The sequence below is a fragment of the Barbatula barbatula genome, assembly GCF_947034865.1.
Source record: "Barbatula barbatula genome assembly, chromosome: 23".
Lineage (NCBI taxonomy): Eukaryota > Metazoa > Chordata > Actinopteri > Cypriniformes > Nemacheilidae > Barbatula > Barbatula barbatula.
Window position 1 is genome coordinate 4,303,180 of NC_136786.1, and position 16,376 is coordinate 4,319,555.

The window sequence follows — 16,376 nt, forward strand, 5'->3', positions numbered from 1 at the left end:
ACGTAATGACATCAATGAAGATTTCCAGTCTGAATTTAGAGCACATCACAGTGCAGAGACTGCTTTGATCAGAGTTACAAATGATCTGCTTATGGCGTCTGACCGAGGTTGTATCTCCTTATCGGTGCTGCTAGATCTTAGTGCTGCATTCAACATCATTGACCACAGCACGCTCCTACATAGACTCGAAAATTATCTCGGCATTAAGGGAATAGCTTTGAAATGGCTTAGATCTTATTTATCCGACCATTTTCAATATGTAGCAATAAACAATGAGGTGTCACGCAAATCGCAAGTCCAGTTTGGTGTACCACAGGGTTCAGTCTTAGGGCCTATGCTCTTCGCATTATACATGCTACCTCTAGGAGATTTAATAAAATGACACAAGAGTTAGCTTTCTCTGTTATGCTGATGATACGCAACTAAATTTTTCCTCTAAGCCTCATGAAACACAGTAATTCCATTGAATAGTGGAATGCATAGTCGATATAAAAAGTGGATGAGTAGCAATTTTTTATTACTGAACTCTGACTAATCTGAAGTGTTACTTTTTGGACCGAAAACCGCCAAACGTATTTGAGTCAGTTACCATAGTAACTTTGTGAACCTAACCTGGTCATGAGCAGGTTTTCTTTGGTAAACCCCAAGATCCTCCCCCTTTTTAAAGCGCAAGAGGTATACCTCATTCATTCATTCATTTAATACAGTCACTTATTGCATACATTTTATTCACACAGAGACCATCTCAGTGACTTAAATGTCATATTTGCTTTTATATGTCATGACTCTCGAGTGGTGAGACACGGAGAGAGGACCCAGGTGCAGACAGCGGGTAAGGGGTTAACATATTTAATAAATAATAAAACAAAGACCCACGTGGGGGTAACATAACAAAACGTGACATGGGTACAATAACAAGACAGGATTAAAACTAACTACACTTTAACAAGACTACAATAAACATGAACAACAAATAACTAAACTAACAGGACACATGAACTCACCACACGAACTACAATGAACCAGCACAAGACAGAAGACACAAGGGCATTAAGTAATGGAGCAAATCAAGAGGGAAACAGGTGTAGGGCATTAATCAATAACGAGAGGATGGGAACAGAGACGAGACCTGGAGAGAGAGCGTATGGAAGGCAATTACAACAATAATTGCCTCTCTCCACATTAAACATGAGGTTCTGTCATGATCCTGCCACTATACTTAGAAACATGACATGATGCAGCAAAATCATGACATTATAGAGCATTGGAATTGGAATTGGAATTTTGTCATTTCCCTGTGCATTTTTCCCTATGAAACTTTTCTTTACAGTGAATTAGATATAGCAAAACTCATCATCCATCCTTACATGGCCGTGTATTACATCAGAGCATATTCTTTCCCTTGCATGCCCTCAAGATGAAATGGCTTAATAAAGTGTAAAAATAAAGTGCATGAATAAAGAAATGTAGAAATACAGACAAATGTAGAAAAGCAATGTTAAAGGTAATGAACAATTCATTTGGACATGCAGCCTTTCCTACCCAAAACCGAGCAGGGTTAGAATTGCTGATTCGGGAGACTGAAACCCTAACAAGTGTCCTATATACCATGATATCTTAAACTCATCACTAGAGCAATGATGATGGGTAAGAGCATTATTTATGTTGTTTCATTAATTTATTTAAACTTAAGTCATTAGTTAATCCACTGTATGCAAAGTGGAAAATGTGCCTTACTCTCAAGCGCTTTCTGACGCCATTTTTTTTTTGGTGCCGTTGCCATGGTAAATCGTAATATTTGAGCTCTATTGATCATGGCTTGTCGTAGTTGTGGTGCAAGCGCTTAACTCAAGATAAGCCAACCCAGAGTTGATAGAACTAACTCAAATCAGTTGTTCAGAAACCAAAAACTCAAAGTTTCTAATTTCTAAGTAAACCAATTCAAGGTATAACCTAGAATTGGTTGAACCTCCTTATTGAAACGGCCCCTGGACTGCTAGATCCATTGTTGGTAAGTCGTTCTGTAACAATGAAGGCAGGCAAGGCGGGGATCCACATGCAGTTAATTTAAATAAACAAAAACACAGAAACAAAACAAAAATTAGAATTAAGAAACAAGGAACCAAAGTACTCTAACCACAGTGAAACGAAAGCAACATCAAACAATGACAGACACAACTGAAATACAAGGGCTTAAACACAAAGAACTATCAAGATGACAAGCACCTGGGGAAGACTTATTAACGCCAAAAATGTTGCAATGTATCAGCTTTATTTTGAACGGTTGCTGATGTTGTCATATTAATGGTGACTCCTTTAATTGTAGAAAAGTGTAGTTTTCATAATCTTAAAAATTCCTGTTTAACACTTCAGTAGACATTAACTATGATACTTAATTTGCATTAGAGGATGAAGGTCTGCTGAAGGGGTTAGGGAATGAAACGTTAGGCCCACAGTTACATATCCAATACGTCATGAAATATATCCATTTTAAATTAATGCATATAAAAAAATATCCATTATCAATTTTTGGTTTGACTTTGTAAGCTGAAAGGCCATGGCTTTCCAAATGTTAAAAGAGGTGGAACCGGCCTATCCTGAAAGGCTAATTGTAATTTGGAGAAAGGCCTTTCAATACTAAACTGTAAGAGAAGGCTGAAGATCAGAAATATATTTTAAAGAAATACAGTCAGTATGTAAAACTCACTTTTATTTAAATAATCTTAAAGTTAAATATAATTTCAATATGTGAATATCCCATAGTTCCCATTGGGTGTCACATATGATAAAGCCTTGGAAACCTGCCAGCCTAGGAATCAAACTTGCATGCGTTGTAACCAACGATGATACTTTTATACGAGATTAGGTTTAAACATTGAAACGCCTTACACGCGTCAAATAGAAAGAAGCCACGAACAGTTGCCGGTCTCGTTAACGATGAGGTTTGAAAACCAATTAATCACATTTATGATTTCACACTGCCATCTACAGGAAAAGGCGCAAGTTTTCGTCTGCAGTCTACATGAGACACGGCGTTAGTCTCCACGTGCACGCAAAGAGGGGTAGTTTCCAGCAGGGGCTCGAAAATGGGCACAACACCGGCACCACATTTGGCAGATCCCTCTCCTCCTCAAGCGCTCATGGAAAACGTTTGTGCTTACATGTTGCGTGCATCATTTCAGTAAAAACCACCTATAATAATTCTAATGGCAATACCACTTTCATTTTGATAAAGAACAGGCTGTCAAGTTTGAGATTCTGGAATATTGTGTGTGCGCGTAAGGCGCCGGCGCAGCTGTTATAATGGCAGAAACAACTTGGTCAAACAGATATGACGTCATTAGATACTGCAAAATTAGCTACTTTTAATCTTGTAGCCTACACACATGCACTTAAAACAAAACATGCTTTTGCAAAATGAAGAAAACTTACAGGATGCGCCCTGTCATCTCCTTTCCTTTAATTATTTGTGGAGCCCTCCGCCTCACAAACTAAACGAAACTCAGTGTCTCTTTCGTTTTGTCAATCTGTTAATTGTCAAATATTCCGCAATCGTCAAATATTTGCGTCGCATGTTTTGCATTATATATTGAAGGGAACTTGTCATGATGGACAATTCAGAGAGGGATATTTGTGTTGTTGGACAAAGGCTGCGAAGACAGAAGAACGGAACGTTACATGGCAGCCTCCACCTGCACCCGCAGGTGTAATTTAGGTTTAACGTTAAACGTTTGATTTCTACACACATGTTGAGGGTGGTGTTGTATTTGTTTACATGCACGAATAATCAGAACATCATCATTATGACAATACACTGTTTCCATCACCTTAACGCACATTGTAACAAAGGCATGCAAACTCAAGATAAAATCCCCTTCAATTTCTTTTTTATAAGTCTGAGATTATATTCTCATGTCGGTATACATTAAGGCTTTTTTATTAAACATAAATAGTAAGATAGAAAACTCACAGAGATTGCACATTCCGTTACTTCTCCCCACCCCACTAACTTGCCGGATCTGCCAATGCCCACTTATTCCGGCACCTCGGTATTTACAAAAAAGGGGTTGTCAATGTAGCTGACCAGCATTCTTATTTAAACTAAACCAATTTACTCTTTTAAAATAAGTGATTTCAGGTTAAAAAAATGCTCGGAATGACTCGGACTTTTTCACTTGCGCTTTAGAGAGCCACCTGCTGGGCGCCCAAACTAGCTCGTTTGGCCTCTGCAAATGTACAAATGTAGGGGCGCCGATTTTCCAATTCCCCACACAATAAATGAACGATAGATTATAGAAAACCGCTTCGCGGCGGCCCGATGTTTTTTTGCTAATTTTTTAAATAGGCCTACATATTTGTGTTCCTGATATTTGCATGTAATCCTGAGAAACATGCGGATCCCGTGATATCCGGACGTTCATGTGCACGCGCTCATGTATTGATTTTACCTTCAGGATCAAAGCTTGAGTTGACGAAGATAGTCGATGCGCTGCTTCATGGTACAAAGCCTTACAGCATTGGTTTGGTTTTGTCAACCCACCTGTTACCCCGAGTTTGTTCATATACGTTCATGGTACAGGCCCCTGCTCTAAAGAAATAGCTTTAACGGATTTAAAATTGTGTTTTCATTTTGCTTAATAGTTTATTAGTTACAGCTATAAATGGGACATTTATTACTTTCTTTCCTTTCCTTTTACTTAATTATTTAAAAAATTTTACCATTAGAGAATGTTTGTTTATTTTCCAAAAAACTTATTTTTCAAAATATATTTGAAATATATGAAATGTCGCATTTTTGATGAATTTCTGGCAAATAAAGTTATTAAACTAAAATATTTATCATCGGAGATCGTTGTGTTGGCGTTTAATTTCTGGTTGCAAAAAAATTATCATCAGGAAACGTTATTTTCTGGTTATTAAAAACATTTTTGTTTGCCAAAAATAAAACATTTTGGTTTAGGTTCCCAAAAATAGAAAATGCCAGTGTTTTTGGTTTGCAAAAAGTAACCAAAATCTAACGTTACGAGGACGTTCTGTGTTTGCTGAGCTGTCCAATTAAACGAAAGAAAGCGGGATTTGCTATTGCTAGAAGGTGGGGTTGTTGTCCGTTTTAAGAGCGCGATATTAGTAGCTAATTTTTATGTTTGACAACTGTTTTATAATAGAAATGTTAGCCTTTTACCTCTTTCTGTCGCTGGGGAGTTTGCACTCCCATGGGGTCTGCCGTTCATATTTTAAATAACGAACCTCAGTTAAGAACGGATATCCAATAACGCGCAACGCGAACGGAGGGCGTTGATTTATGTTTATACATATAATATGAAAGAAAGCCTACTGTGAAAATTAAAGTCGTGCAGAGTGAAATTCATTTCATACATTGTACATTTACAGAAATAATTATTAATATTTGTAATAATTGTTTGACCAAATGTATTTGCACGTTACATTTTGCTGTATTGTTTTACTGATTAATTTTGGCTATTTATTGGTTGGTTTTATTGTAACAACTTACCTCACATAGTGTGACAAAATGTCACATGTGAAATATCGCTTGTTTTGTATTTTTTATAGCTTTCTGAAATATTCTCTTCACAACTTTAACTTAATCTTGCAAGTAAAGACTCCGGCATTATTATTATGATTATTATAACTAATGTTTTATAACTGTATAGATTTTCAAATTAGTTTCAAACATAAACAAACATACGCCTCTACCTACCTGTCATCAAATTATAATAATGATAATTTTACAGCCTTCAATTTACCCTACAAATTTGCATCAAACCTTAATACCCCACAAAGTGAAAGCAGCTCTTGTTTTTACTGCAATAGCAAAGAAATTGCTGTAGATTAGGATCAAGAGAGCTTGTTACACCATGTCGATAAGCTCTCTGAAAATGCTCTATCGTATGCATTTAAATGCACAATGGAAAAAATACTAATATATGAAGAGTTTGGTTCCAAAATGATATAACTCATTTTTTATTTTATTTAAAAAAATCCAGTTCCTTTTACTGTGCAGTCCAATTAATATCAATCAAAGTTGATATTAGTTGGTTTGTTTTGATAAGAGCCATAATAACAAAAAATACAGCTAATTAACACTATAACATGCTAACATAAGAAAAACATAATTTTAGATTTTTTTTTAAATGGAGTTATCTCAAATGTATTGCAGTCACGAGACATTTTTCGTTTTATGCTCTTTAACAGCAACAATACTAGCACAAGAATTTTCATTTATAAATAGCGTGATTTTATAAATAATTTTGTAGAGTGTAAAGTGCTCATAAAAAATAAAATCCACTTTGTCAATCAAGATCAATCAAGTTATATATTATATTATATTATAAATATGGAAAATTCCCTAATTTGCCTTTATTACACGTTGCAGGCTGCAAATCTTAAACCTGAAAAGTCGTGTCGGTGTTGGATGTATTTACCGACAATAATTTTTATTCCAGTGAGATCAGTGATCGCACAATGAATAGGCTACATAAAAAATGTGTGTTTATGAGATGTGTTGTGTTTGTTGTTTTAAACGAGCAGTCCTGTTGTGTCAGCAGTGCTGCTTTTAGTTTACACACAACAGCTAATGACCTGCAGTAGATCACATTACTTCAACTGGACTAGTCCTGTTCTGTTACCATCCACCTCGCCTCAGTTTCTCGCATTTATTTCGCTGACTACACGTGAAATACCACACCGTTGTGTTCAGACTGTCATTTTCCCATTAAAACTGCAAATGTAAAGATAAAATCTGGGATGCGTAAGGAAAAATTATTTACCAGAACGTTTAGCCTACCTGACTTTGTCAGTCTGTAGCCTACATTTTCTCTGTTGTAACCAAATATCCATTCTGCGTTCGTATTGCGTTGTCAGGTGTATAAGGACTCGCAGTTAATAGAGTCGCATGGATCGCGTAAAGTGAAAGTACACAGTGTTTTTGATCGTGTGTATGTGTAAGCCCATCCTCCCCGTTTACATAGACACAGCAGCCTTTACCTGAGATCATTACCTGTGCGAAGCGCACCTGGACGGACTCACACAAACGTGGATTTAGAGGTTTTAGTGACGACGGTTTCTTTAAGCAGGACGTGACAGAGATTTATCATCGGTTTGTAAAGTGATCGGAAATCTCCTAGCTGAATTTCGTGTCTTGATTGTTTTTTAATGGTTGCTATGATCTGGACCTGATCCGTCACATCATGTCCAAATCGTCAGATCAGTTTGACAGCTCAGACTGTGTGTGCTCTTTCGGGATGAAGTTGACTTGGGATATAAATGACCCCAAACTCCCACAGGTAATTGCAACACTTTTATGTCCCTTATGCTATTAAGTTAGTTTAGTGCGTAGCCTCTGCTCTTGGTATATCTAAGGTGCTTTTGAATAGTAACTGCACTGCACGTTTTCTCTGATGATCTGACCATTTAAATAAAAAGCGATCGTTAAAAACAATTTCATCAGGTCCATGCAGACATTTTTATATTTATAAAGATATTTTAACGATCGATATGCTTAATTACTGGCTCATGTGAACACGAAGGTACACGAGAACATTGGATTGGAAGCGGCTTGAGTGACCTTGTAAATATAAATAATAACGTCTTTCATTCATTCATTCGTTCGTTCGTTCATTTATTTATTTATTTTTCCCCAGGACACGAAGCAGTTTGATGCGTTCCAGGAGTGGACGGATGGATATGTGCGTTACATCTACGGCAGTGAGGATAAGAACGCACAGAGACACCTGAGCGGATGGGCCATGAGGAACACGAACAATCACAACTGTCAGATCCTGAAGAAGTCCTGTCTCGGTGTTGTTGTGTGTTCACGAAACTGCTCTCTTTCAGACGGGACCAAGCTGCAGCTGAGACCGGCCATCTGCGACAAAGCACGACAGAAACAGCAGAGTAAGTTCAGGACTTATTTCTTCAAAGAAGCAACATCTACCAAACAAGTTTTTCATGAAACAAATCTGATAAGAAAGTACAGACATATCTTACAAAACAGGCTTGTTGGTGTGCTGGTGCCTGTGTGGCGTGTAGGTGCTTGTTAGACGGTTTCATCTTTAAAACATCTGAACTTCTTATCTAATAACCTAATCAAGTTGGTTTATATCGCAGTATGTACAGCATTATATAAGTTCTATAGTGATTTTATTGTATTGTCTTTAGAGATTACAGGCAAAGTAAATCCTTTTTAGGTTTTCGAAAACACCATATATATGTGTTTAACTATAAAAAGGCCCATGTTTTTTTTAAACTTTGTTTTGAATATAGTGATATTTTAGCTCAGAGTCCCCTGTTAATGGAACAAAGCTTGAGTCCAATAGTCTCATAGATCCCGTCCACTCTTTGTCACTGAATGACACTGTTCTGTCAGTAGAGATTATGACCCTCTCAACCATGACCTTGGATCTTTGGCTCACTTAGAAAGCACTTTCAGTTTTAAGCTCAAAGGCCCAAACATGGAAAATAAAAAACTAATTATCTGTTGCTCTGTAACATGCTCTTCAAATGTATTTTATAATTATGTTTTTTTTTCAGAAAAGCTTTGTCCAAATTGTAATTCGGAACTTGAGTTGATTCCATGCCGAGGTCACAGCGGATATCCAGTTACCAATTTTTGGAGAGTAGATGGAAAGGCCATTTTTTTCCAGGTGTGTGAAATTGTTCATTAATCATGTTTGTTATATAATCCAAAAGTTATTTTTTGCCTCTGTTCAACTAACTGCTTAAGTAACCACTGGTTAAAATATTATTTCAATTGACTATATATAATTAAAATATATATTATAATGAAAATATTAGGTTACACCAATAAAATATTTAAGTGTCCAATCACATAGTTAGATTAGTAACATAACTTTGATCAGGCATGTCTTCTGATAAATAGTTTATTTTGTAACAAATGTTCATATCATATATTTACATCATAAATACAGCTCAACTAAATGAAACTTTTATCTGTATTTTTTAACATGAGTAAATGCATTTGCTTACATGAACTAACAATGAGCAATATCCTATTCCCACTTTTATTACTCTATGTTAATGTTAGTTCCTTGTGCATAATCTAATGTTAACAAAATGTTTTATTAAATGCAAAAAATTAACATGAAGATAAATAAATACTGTAGAAGTTTTGTTCATTGTTAGTTTATGTTGGAATAACACATTTTGCATGAACTAACCTTTTTGTAAAGTCTTTTAATTTTAAATCACAGAGATTGGCCTTTAGCTACTTTCTAATAGAAATGTTATGGTTTGTAAACTTGTATATGTTTTATTTAAATACAATTCTTAAAATACATTTAGACATCTTTATGATTTGTAAGTAATATGTAACACTGTGGCAGTACCATTGTTAGATTTTTTAATTTTGTCTGTTTCGATTTATAAGGCTAAAGGGGTCCATGATCACCCCAGACCAGAGAGTAAGTCTGAAACGGAGGCAAGAAGGAGTGCAGTGAAACGAAGAATGTCTTCACCTCACTTCTCACAGAAAAGAAGACTGGTGGAGCCAGAGGTATCACACACAAATATCTCATAATGTTTGTACTGAAGTTGATCAGAAATACAAAAAAATGTGGGACAGGTTAGGCGTGAATGTGTAATTAAAGAGTATGTCAAGGGCAAAAAAAATATGTTTTTTCTGTGTGCCAGGAGGGATTTATAGAGAAAATTTCTACAAAATGACACAATTTAGTTGGTGACAAAATGCTGTGTTAATAGTTAATGGGATAGTTCACCCTCATGTAATGGTATGCCTGTATAAATTAGTTTGTTCTGATGAACACAGAGAAAGATATTTGGAAGAATGTTTTTCAGTTCCAGGACATCATCCACTACCTAAAAGTATTTTACTTAAATGGTATTAAAAAGTGCCCCAGAACTGTTTGTTTTCCTAAATTCTTTAAAACATCTCATTTTGTTCTACAGAACAAAAAAATGCAATATTTTTTCCTACTATGGTAGTGAATGATTCTTTTTATTCAAATGTATACAGGTTTGAAACAACTTGATAAATGATGACAGAATAAGATTTTAGGGGTGAACCGTCCCTTTAAGCAAATATACTGTATTAAGTGCAAAGGGTCATTTGCAGATGAAAACTTTTTCTTTATCACCAGCCTGGGCGCTACCATGATATGGCGTTTCCAAATATCCATCAGCTCACTATGGAGGGCCCAGACCGCTTCAGCATCATTGCAGAGTCCAACTTCCCAATCCAGTCCCAACACTACCCTCCGTTCCAGAACCCAGAGCCCTACAAATTCACTTACGAGACGCACCCTGCAACACCTATGGCGGAGTCTCCAGGAATGCAGAAGCCTGCCAACCATCGTTTGTATATGACTCGACCCCCTTGTGGTTATGATTTTGCAGTTCCAGGATACTTAGGTTCCGGCCCTTATACGGCAGCCTTGTACAAGGACCCTTCTAGTCCACAAATGGAGAGCGAATCTAATAAATCTGGACCTAATCTGAATGGAGTGTCTCATGGCACGAGTCCATTAAGCAGCCATGAGCGGAGCTATACAGACCCCAATGGAAAACACCACGGCTGGAAGCAGATTTTTAGCAAAGGTGCCTACGGGGAGCGAGGGGACTATGCCCAGCTGCCAACCAACGCCAATCACCACTACTACAACAGCGACTACCCATGTAGGTACACAGGTCCCGCCCCTGCCACCCCAGCTGCGCTGCAGACCATTATAACCACCACAACAAAAGTGTCCTACCAGCCATGCCCTAAGCCATCTGTTGTCAAGTATGGAGAGAACATATATGACATGAAAGGCCTGGCTAACTGTAACTCGCTCTTGGAAGAAACCTCTCCTACCTCCTACCCTGACTTGAAGAGTCCTGAGGATTCGGGAGTGATCAAATCTGCCCTGTCGTACCAGGACACACTACCATCTAAAATCGAGAGGGCTGAAAACTTTGAGGGTTATCGCTACAGCAGTTACAGCTCAAACAGTTACCCAGAACGCATGTCACATCCATTCAGGTACGACAGTGGGGAATATTAAGTGACTGCTAGCCAGGTGTACTAAAACGCCTGGGAAAGATGTATTATACCGTATACGAATGTGTCTTTATTTATATTCAGTGTCAGAGCTATTCAAAAGTCCTTCGATGTTTTTGGTGGACTTTGTGTAAACCTTTGATAAAAGTGATGAAAAATCTGTGTTGAGTACATTTCCAGGAAAAATAAGTGATGTGTTTTTAGAGCCGTGATTGGTGACTTTAGTCTGTTGTTAAAAAAAACAATGAAAGAACAGTGTGTTTAATATGAGTGTAGGTTAGAACTGTTTTATGATGCTCATTAAAAATGGCCTTGCTTCAGCAAAACTAAGGGCATGTGGAGTGTTATATTTATTACATCAAATCAGTCATATTTAAGAGGAGACTTGTAAATCGTAATACACTTTCAATACATCATTACAAATGACAAAATCCTAAAATCTCTTAGCATACACATACAGATCTCCCTGACAAACACACCTCTGTTGGTATAGCATGCCCTAATGAAGTCTAAAACATGACATGAAAGCATATAATCATGGGCTTTGTGACAAAGCTTTTAAGACATCAGAGAACTTAAGAGACACTTCTCAAACCCGCACAATCCAGCGAAGAACATGCTGCTGTCAGAAGGGATCAAGGATAATCTCAGCGAATTAATCAGATGCTTTTTCATCATACTGTTTGAGAGAGATGCCTTGACAGGCTTCAGACCTCCAACAACTCCACGAGACAGGCAGAGATACCATGACAAAATATCTGACAGCCCAAGAGTCCAGCGACAAGAAAAAACTACAAATAGAAATATGAAGGAAAAGGTAATAAGATAGACAAGGTTTGCGGCAGTAATACCTGCCGCTGACAGCATCTCTCCTCACAGCCACTTTGTAAGAGACGAAACACAGGAATGAACCAACAGACACAGAGCTTTTGTTCACACAATTGACTTTCCTACTGGAAATAGTGATAGAGTTTGTGACTAATTGATTGAGTGTTAGTTTGTGTGTTTGTATTGAGAAAAAAGTCTTCCTTGGAACAACATGATTATCTTGTATTATATTTTTTATTTTATTGGAAATGCTGTTTGACCTAAATACATTGACAAACCTCTTATGTTCTTTTTCGTAATTCCTCCCACCAGAAATTCCAGAATATTGATAATAAAACCTGTCCAGTTAAAATCATTGCTAAAATTATATTTATACTTATTATATATGGAAATGACAATGTACAGACAGCTGGTTGGTATACAGTGTAAACCCAGACAGGGTGATCAGGAGGATCTTTTATCACACTGAAGGTGTTTATTCTGTGATAACAATGGGCTGGTTTTACATTACCCGGCTTATAACACTGCTACTCGCCAAGACTGAACACAAAGTATTGATCTGAAATATTTTCAAATGTATACAATTTAAAAACATTTTCCATAATTTCTAAGCCAAGACACAATGATCATACAAAACAAAAATGAAGTAAAAACATTGTTTGGATGACTGGCCAATCCTAATCAAAGTATTCCACATTTTGTTGTGTTTTTACTTTAGCCCAATGTACAGCTGTTTATTAAAAGCATGTCTTCATTGTCTTAATTTTGAATTCTTATTTAATTCTGTCTCATATGACTCTTTCTGGTATTCTCTTTCCATTTGATTAAGACATAAAATAGGGTACAGTTTAACATTCCCAGCTGACCTGCAAGTAACATTTTAGTAAGTCAGCTATAGCATTTGGTTAGTTTTCGTTTGAAACCTAATATACGGTGTATGACTGTTCCATATCTCTGTCACCCCTATATTTCTGCTGTAGCCCTCATGGGTTGCTTACCTCAAACAGTTTGTGACAGATAGTAAGACTCAATGGCAGCTGCATAATAATTTTTGGAGCACTTCAAAGACTTACTGGGTTTTGCATAGCCCTGCTGTACATACAGTAGCCCCCTATTCATATTTGTTTTAAAAAATCTAGGATAAATGTTTGAAACCTTACATGTTTAAAGGAGCTTTCCGCCACATAATTTGATTCTTTATCTTTCTGTGAAAGAAAATGTCTTAGCTTAATTGATATCCGAAAAAGATAGGCTAGATTGTCTTTCAGAGATTGATTCCATATCATTCCAATTTTTACCACAAAATCTTGCCATAAGTCACAAAAAGGCGTCTTGCACATCCAAATCGAATGTCAAACTCTCTGGACTGTTTGAAGCATTAGCAGTGGAGAGAGCAGGTGCTCTGTGCTATGACAGTCTGAGTAATGACCTCTTACAGTCCCCTTGTTTCTTATTTTTAGCCATTAAGGTTTCATGCTCCTCATACTCTCCAGCTGCAGTCTAGTGCTCGAGCACTGAGAGCATGCATCAGTTCTTTTTGTTCTCAATGTCTCAACCTCTCCTTCTCATCAGACCAAAGGCTTGAGTGCTACTACATGCTGTAAAGGCCTTTCAAAGTGCACCTATGTCTCTTTGACCCTGTAAAGTGAGTTTTAAAAGTCGAATGTTTTTTAGATCATATACAGTAGTAAATCACATACCAAAAGTACTGAATTTCATGCTATCCACATCCATACCATGAACATAACACAGGAAGGTTTGAAGCGTGTTTGTCTACATGTTCCTTATTAAATAATCTCTAAAATCAACAAGATCAGAACAAGATTGAAAACTACACAATTTCCTCTTAGCTGCAGTAATTTTGTCGACAACACACACTGTACGGTTATTTAGATCTTCACATTTACTAAACAGAACACTTATTTACCTTGAGAATACTCTTGATGTATTGGTGAATGTAACTGAATCCATAATTTTGTCCCAAGATCACAGGATTGGGACAAACAGGATGTGTGACATTTCTTACAACTGTACATCTGATCAGACACACGAGTTTCAGAGGAAGCTGTCTCACTGATGGATATTGTTGATTTGTCCTCAGCCATGAACCGTAGATGGAATGCTCGCAAGTGGAATGTAAGCCGAAAGAAGCTGTTTAATTGCTAAGACAGACTGCATAACAACAGGTTATTCTTTATTCCATAGTACTATACATCAGTGACTGATGGTTACTGGAATGTGTGTGTGACTGTAGGACAAGTATGTAAGATAAATCAAGTGTAACGGATGGAAAGGTCACTGAAAGACTGAGGATCTATAAGACATCCGAGACACTTTTTCGGTATACTGTCTTCATCACCTATAGTCCTGCTCTTTTACAGACTAAACATACATAACATATTTATACAAAATAATACAATATATATATGTATATATTTTGATGTAATTTGTCACATCGTGGTTTTATATAATAATTATCAGCAGGAAAATTAATGTAATGTTGGAGCACTTCTGCTAGTATTTATATATATATGATATTGTCATATTGCACCTTAATTTTGGGGAAACTTAATTTTTTCATTCAAATATGATTGATACATTCAGTCCTAACACTGTTTGTCATGATTCTGCCATGTCATGTTTCTCTTGGTTTAGTGGCAGGATCATGACAGAACCTCATGTTGAATGGGGAGAGAGCATTTATGGCCCTTATGGCTTGCCATACACTCCATCTGAACTTGTCTCTGTTCCCAACTTTTATTCATTTCATGCCCTGCACCTGTTCCCCTCTTGATTTGTTCCCTTATTTAATGACCCTGTGTCTACTGTCTTGTGTCGGATCATTGTGTGTGATTTTACCCTAGCCACCCACCTTGTCTTGTCATGGAAGTCCAGTCCAATCCAATCCAATAGTTAGTTGTCTATGTTCCCGTGTACCTTTCTGTTCTTACCTTTGCTGTTCAGTTACCCTCGTGGGGGGTTTTGTTTTGTGTTGTATTTGTATTAGAAATCCTTTGTTACCCCTTGCCTGCTGTCTCACTTGGGTCCTCTGTCCTTGTTCCCTCCACTGTTAAAGGGATAGTTCACAAAATATAAATAATATAATTCTGTCAGTATTTACTGACTGTCAAGCAGCTTTCTGATCCCTCCATAGACATGCATGCATCTTGGTGCTCTTGTGACTGCGTTTTGGAGACTGACACGTAAGACAGCAAATGGTTGAATAAAGCCTTTATTTTTGGTGAACAATTTCTTTAAGCACTGTGAGGTAATTTACTACTATGGTATGCCGTTTGTTAAATAGTTTCCATAATAATTTCATAGTCCAATATATGCGCTGATAATTGAACACAGGATGGACAGACGTAACTGTTAAATCACAATTAAGGACATCTGATCTAAATGTTTTTCGTTTATATCAGAATGGACAGAACCAATCAGTTGTGAGGACAAAACATAGGGATCTGAAGAGGTTTATTTAGGATAATAACCTCCTCCATGCTGCATTATTTTTTATGCATTTGGCAGACACCTTTATCCAAAGCGACTTACACTGAATATTATAGATTGGTTTCTGAACATGTGCAATCCCTGGGATCAAACCCATGACCTTGGCGTTGCTTGCACCATGCTCTAACCACTGAGCTACAGGAAAGACATTAATGATAACATCTGCAAAACAATAATACCAATCATGACTTAATTTTAAACTTTTTTTGTAAACTTGCACTCAAAATTTCCCACATAAGAAACATGCACACATGCACTATTTACAAATACATACAGCATGATTCTGTTTCCCAGGGCTGTCAATTAAACACGAAAAAAAATTCAATTCCATTTTAAACACATGTAGGGTTCTCTCTCTCTCTTTACCCCCTGACTGATGAAAAGCACTTGTCCAGAAGATTCCTCTATACCTCACTTCAGCCTGTCTGAACGGCAGACACTCACTGACTGGGAGGGGTCTGTGTGATAGACCTGCTAACAAGGTCACACTTCTGAGTAATCTCAAAGCATTTACATAAATGAAACCCTTTCCTAAGAATAACCCTTATTATCTGTGAAGGACATACACAGCAACCTCGGCAAGAGTAGCCAAAGTCAGTGTAAATACTGGCTGAAGTGCAACTGGGTATGTAAACAATACCCTCAGTTCCAAATGACTAAACTAATCCCTAATCCCCACCAATGTTTCAGATTCTGTATTTACCAAATGGACCTGACGCCCCCACTCGTAAATATATCTACATTGTTCCCTGATGTCATTTCAAATAGAAAAGTGTGCAGGTTTTGAAACAACAATGATGGGCAAAATAGTTCCTTTGGAAGCTACATGTTTTTCTAGTTTTAATGACTTATTCTGAGCGGTTTTTATTCAGCTTTTGAAAGAACATTATAGCTCCACAAACTCATCGGAAAATTATTACACTAGCATGAATAAATAAAAACAATTACAATATCCATTTGGATGAGGGCATGGAGGAATGCCCATCCGTAAATGAGCATTGGT

At 37.0% G+C, this 16,376-nt stretch overlaps 2 protein-coding genes across 2 annotated transcripts in view; one reads left to right on the plus strand and one right to left on the minus strand.

Moving 5' to 3' along the window:
* The window catches only part of sycp2l (synaptonemal complex protein 2-like), a 38,595-nt gene extending 31,673 nt beyond the window's left edge, over positions 1 to 6,922 (minus strand). The window contains exon 1 of the mRNA XM_079447367.1: positions 6,806 to 6,922. The gene's annotated coding sequence lies outside the window, so the exon portion shown is untranslated. The remainder of the gene's footprint in view (positions 1 to 6,805) is intronic.
* On the plus strand, positions 6,586 to 12,624 carry gcm2 (glial cells missing transcription factor 2). The gene is made up of 5 exons (XM_079447377.1): positions 6,586 to 7,304; positions 7,662 to 7,914; positions 8,551 to 8,663; positions 9,407 to 9,532; positions 10,137 to 12,624. Exons 1-5 carry the CDS (start codon positions 7,209 to 7,211, stop codon positions 11,037 to 11,039), a joined length of 1,491 nt encoding a protein of 496 aa, XP_079303503.1. The 5' UTR covers positions 6,586 to 7,208; the 3' UTR covers positions 11,040 to 12,624.
* Positions 12,625 to 16,376: the final 3,752 nt, after the last annotated feature.

What these genes read in the sequence shown, in the direction of transcription:
- gcm2 (XM_079447377.1), top strand. Translation starts at nt 7,209, where the DNA reads ATGTCCAAATCGTCAGATCAGTTTGACAGCTCAGACTGTGTGTGCTCT. An exon ending in GAAAGGCCATTTTTTTCCAG is followed by an intron (nt 8,664 to 9,406) that starts GTGTGTGAAATT and finishes TCGATTTATAAG; the next exon opens with GCTAAAGGGGTCCATGATCA. An exon ending in GAAGACTGGTGGAGCCAGAG is followed by an intron (nt 9,533 to 10,136) that starts GTATCACACACA and finishes CTTTATCACCAG; the next exon opens with CCTGGGCGCTACCATGATAT.